The 5,733-nt window shown below is 31.1% G+C and overlaps 1 protein-coding gene across 1 annotated transcript in view; it reads right to left on the bottom strand.

The window, feature by feature from the left end:
* Positions 1–3,064, bottom strand: part of slmb (beta-transducin repeat containing E3 ubiquitin protein ligase slmb) — a gene marked incomplete in the record, with an annotated part of 33,520 nt that extends 30,456 nt beyond the window's left edge. The window contains 1 exon segment of the mRNA XM_070129222.1: positions 2,970–3,064. Coding sequence (XP_069985323.1) covers positions 2,970–3,014 — 45 coding nt within the window.
* Positions 3,065–5,733: the final 2,669 nt, after the last annotated feature.

The raw sequence follows: 5,733 nt of genomic DNA, 5'->3' as shown, positions 1-5,733 counted from the left end.
AATGCTATCAATATCACTCTGTTATTGACCTTACTAACAGCAGTATTAAATATAAGAAAATATTATTAACCAAGGAAAAGGGTAAACAGGTGAGACAGGTAGTTCTTGTAATTGGCTCATTGGTAACTTAGTACTTTTGGAGCCATCTATATCTAAAAAAAAATTACTAAAACAAACACACAGTGGGCATGGTATGTAGGCACATGCCATTCTCGCCAGCAAGTGGTTAATACATCACTTACTTTACACCCCATGCCTTTTCACTGCAGTGGTGCAACATGTGTTATATATATGCCAGAATGCCATTGTTTACATCAGTGACTGGCCTACAATTAGAATGGATGAACACATTTCATACCTCCAAGCTACAAAGATTGATTTCATCTGCTAATATCTTTATCAACAAATGTCCCTGAACCAATGACTGATGATAATCCTCCACATGTCATATAAGTGAACCATTATCAATAATCTGACATTTTATATTATTTTATATATACATATAAAGTGTGAGTTTTAATTTTTCATACAAGTTCAGCATTATACCTGTATACACATGGTTTAAGATGTTGGTATCAGTTCTCATTTGTCTAGTTTTATTTCTAAATCTTGATGCCCATGAGAGTATTGAGCTACAGCATATACAATTCCTCCTTTTCAAAAGGAGTACAAAAAATTAGACTTCTACAAATGTATATATAAAAAGGCAATGCTTGATGTACACACAACTCTTTTCTTGCAATTTGAACAAAGTTCTTTGTCCCCTCCCTTCCCCTCCCCTCCCTTTCTTTCTCTCTTTCTCTCTCTCTCTCGCTGGTATATATACATATACATATCTATATCCACATATTCCTTTACCCCATGAAAATAAAATGCACAATATGTCTAATAATTTCTTTTTGAGTGCTTTATATGACAAAGTGAGAAAATCTTTATTGTTAGGTAGGCATTGCAGAACCATCCCTTGAGATTTTGAGATTTAAGGTGGGAAACTAATTTAGCCAATCTTATGCTAAAGCATGGCATACTTTTCCTCCCAGGACCTGGCAAAGTAAACCGCAATTTAGTTTTAGTTTGGCTTAGATTTAATTAGGTCTAGGCTTAGTTTGGCTTATGTTACCTATGTTTTAGGTACAGCCTAGGTATCTAGATCTAGGTAGGTGTGAGTGAAGTCTAGGTTTACTGAAAGCTAAGTTCACTTTCATTCCGGTTTTGTTAGCATTTAGTACAACAAGCTTCACTAAACAAGTCAAGGTGAGAGTTAACTATGAAAAAATTACCTGCTGTTTCTACAGTCAAAGCCATAAGCAGCATGTTAGAAAGAAGGGAGATGTATGCTAATTAGACTAACACTGAACTTGGTTTCAATGATAAATTTACACTGTTTACTAAATTTCTGACACATTACTGACTCCATTCCAAAATGAATATATGTATTCATGGTAATTATCAACATCAAGACTACATGAAAACAGACGAAAATGAGGAATACAGAATCACAATGGAACTAAGAAGACAATCCCTGCTGCACAAACTGACCTGCTGAAGTGACGGATGATAATACTATTAAAAAATGAAAGGGCCTAACATACCTGCAGGTCACTGAACTGGTCATTTTGGCCTCTAAGCCCTCAGTAATCCAAAAAAAGCCTCCCTCATAAAAACAGGCTGCCATGCATTTTAGGGCAAGATAAGGCTTTCCTTGTCGGAATGTAAATGGAGGTTTGATCGTCTTCCCCAGAACACTGAAGGTATCAAGGCCAAATGATCACTTGATTTGGTGATAACGTTAACAATTCACACATATAGCATATGAGCTAAATATTTCTAATCAAGCAGCACTTAATCTTACAAAAATCCAAGTAATCTTTAAGCACTCAATTTAGAGAGAAAGAAATAATCCCCTTAATTACACAATGCCCTCCTTGTGATCCTGATGAATAATTGCATAATAAATAAGAGTTAGAAGAATTTGCTTTTGATTAGCCAAAGCACAAAACAACAATTCTGAACAATTTGAGGGAGTGCACGCCACTGACCTAAATTCACCATTTCCATCAATTCAATCTGATTTGCAACCCAATAGCTTCACAATTCATGGCAATTCCAAAATCACTTTTAATACAAATCTCGCATCATTGGCAGTTGATATTCACCACTTTTTAGAACATAGGCCTATATGGACCACCAGACCAGAGTATCCTTGTCCTCTAAGGTCCCTTCAAATGGACTTAAATGTAGAACGTTCCCGGTGTAGGTCTAATGAACATGGGCATACCGAGCATAGGCCTATAGAAACCGCCTTGCTGAATATAGGCCAACACTTGTGACACAAAAAACACTTCTTTCCTCATCACACACATGTCACTAACCATTTATTTTGGAAATGGCAAAAAATTTGTTTCCTAGGAGCTGAAAGAGGCCAAGGACCTGAATCCGGAGAAGGAAAAGAAAATAAGAAGAAAAATAGCAGCTCACATGTACTAGTTACCAAAAGTGAGAAAAGAAACACGAGTTAAGACAAAAGTCAATAAAGCATAAGGCGGAAGTGATCAAAGCAACGAAACAAACACGACTTACGTACGGAATGGGAATAAGAGAAATAATAACGGAATGAATACAAGTAAAAAGGAAATGAGAGAGACAGACAGACACACTGGATTCTTCCTTGTGGGTCGTCCCGCTCTTATTTCCACTTCGATTCTCCTTTTCTAGCTCCTTCGAGGATCCTCTCGGCTTAAGGACTCGGTGGCTTTGCGTACGAGGTAGCTCCCTGGGACTTCGCGAGCTTAAGAAGACTTAGGATTTGTGGAAAAAGAAGGGAAAATATTGACCTTCACTCATCTGAGACGGGCAACACACGGGCCTCGAGATCTTTCCTGATTCCTTCCTCACACATTGTACAGGCATAAAAAGGTACATCAGACATCACCTAAGAACTAGAAAGCAACGTGTCAGACACACTCTACCTCAACTGAATCTAGACTATCGTCCAAAAGTGGTTCAGTGTCCATCTCCGCTGTGACAGAACTCGGAGAAAACCTCTTTCATTCGCTTACAATAGACGGAGGAAACTGACGTCACACTGGCGAGAACAAGTGACGATCGCGATCCTCTTATCGAAATCCAACGCTCTTCTCCACTCGCCGTATAGAGGAGTTCGTTGAAGTATGGGGTATCCAATGCTGTTTGATATTAGTCATTCAGTCTCTTGTAGCAGCGAGCCAGGAAGAGAGAGTGACGTCATGGGACAAAATGATGGACAAAATGAGCGCCACTTTTGAAGAAAGATCAGGTAGAAGGATTTTTAGGTCTCGTTCCCTCTCTCTTCTCATTTGTTGTATTTCTTTCATTTGTCTCCTTCCCCGTTTTTTTAAAAAATGCTCTTATTTTTGTTTTTATTTCTCTTTTTTAATATCTTCTCCTGTTCACCATTTTCTCTCTTATCACTTTTCTCATTTCCTATGATAATGGGACTATTGCGATCATTACAAATAATGTTGCTTCTACTTACATCGAAATTGCTGTTACCAAAGCATTGTAATAACAATGATAATGATAATGATGGTAATAATGATAGTCGTAATTATGATAACTATAGTCACTATCGTTAGATATGAAATGTATTGATGATAAAAGTAATAATGATATTCATGAGCATCAAAATCGTTAAATAATTATTTCTTATGCTCTTTATCACTGTATTATCATAATTTAAATCGTCACTTGTTTTTACCATATCATTATTGTCATTACCATCACCATTATTATCATAATTATTGTTACAATTATTACCCTTATTACTATCATTTTCATCTTTGTTATCACCATTACTATTATTATTATCAGTATCGGTAACATCATCATTATGATTCTCACAATCATTATAATCATTGTTACTGTTATTATTATTATCATTATTATCATTATTACTATTATTTTTCATATCTTTATAGATTCTTATCACTATTATTGTCATTATCAATGTTATCATTATCATTATTATCATCATCATTATCATTATTATTATCATTATCATCATTATTATTATTTCTATTACTGTTAATATGTTTATAAATCATTATCATCATCATTATCATTGTTATAATAATGATAATGATAATTACAACAATAATGATAATAATAATGATCATAACAATCATTATCATTATTATTGTTATCATGATTACCATCGTTATTATCATCATCGTTATTGTTGTTATTATCATCATAATTCTTATCATTATTAGGGTTATTATCTTCATTATCATTTCAATTATTATTATCATTAACATTTTTATATTGTTATCATCATAAAATCATGATAGTTATATTAATTATTGCCATAATCATTATCATCATTATTATCATCATTACTATCATTATTGTTGTTGTTGTTATTACCATTGTTTTATCATTATCATTATTGTCATTATCATTTTTATTTTTGTCATTATCATTATCACTAACATTATTAGTCTCATTAGTATTATTGTTATTGCTGTTGCCATACCTATCATTTTTATCATCATTATTATCATTATCATTATTGCCATCACTTATCATTATCATTGTAATTAAGATTATCATTGTTACTATCGTTATCTTTATTATTGTCATTGTTGTTATCATTGTCATTGTATTATTGTTATCATCATTACTACTATTGTCATCTTTGTTATTACTATCGTTTTTATTATCATCATCATTATCACTATTTTCATAATAATTATCATCATCATCATCATTATCATTACTACTATTATCATCATTGTTATTATCATTATCATCTTCATCATTAGGATTATTATCAGTATTATTATCACTGTTTGTTGTTATTTTTGTCAGTATTACCATCACCATTATCGCTATTGTCATTATCATCATCATCATTATCATCAGTCATTATTATTATCTATTTTCATCATTATTAACCTTCTTGTTATTGTTTTTGTCGTTTGCCATCATTATCATCGTCATTATAATTAATATCATTATTATTAGTGTTACTTTTCATTATGGTTATGATTATCATTTTCATTATTATCATTATCATTATTATCATTATCATTATTATCACTATCATTATTATCATTATCATTATTATCATTATCATTATTATTATCATTATTATCATTATCATTAGTCTTATGATTATTAATAATATTATTGTCGTTGCTATCATTGCCATTATTATTATCATCATCATCATCATAATCATTATCTTCACTTTCAATTATTATCACTGTCATCAACATTATCACTATTATCATCATTGCTATTATTATTTTGTTATCATCATTATTAACATTATTTTCATTATTACCATTCTTATCATCATTACTATATTTGTTATTATCATTATTATCATAATCATCATCATTATTGTCATTATCATTATCATTTTTTGTTATTATCATTATTATTATTATTATTATTATCATTATTATTATTATTATTATTATTATTATTATTATTATTATTATTATCGTTATTATCATTATTTTGTTGGTATTATCATTATCAACATTGCTATTATTATTGTTACTGTTCATATTGGTATGATTACTATTACTATTATTACTATTGTCATTAGCATAATAATGATAACAACAATAATAAATACCACTTGTATCGTTTCTACTATTACTGTTATTATCATCATTACAAGTATTTCAATTACCTTTATTATCATTAATTTCATTATCATCAATATTATTATCATTTTTATTA

The sequence above is a fragment of the Penaeus vannamei genome, chromosome 13 (genome assembly GCF_042767895.1).
Source record: "Penaeus vannamei isolate JL-2024 chromosome 13, ASM4276789v1, whole genome shotgun sequence".
Lineage (NCBI taxonomy): Eukaryota > Metazoa > Arthropoda > Malacostraca > Decapoda > Penaeidae > Penaeus > Penaeus vannamei.
The sequence above is the reverse complement of the archived record's forward strand: the minus strand, read 5'-3'. Positions and strand labels throughout refer to the sequence as shown.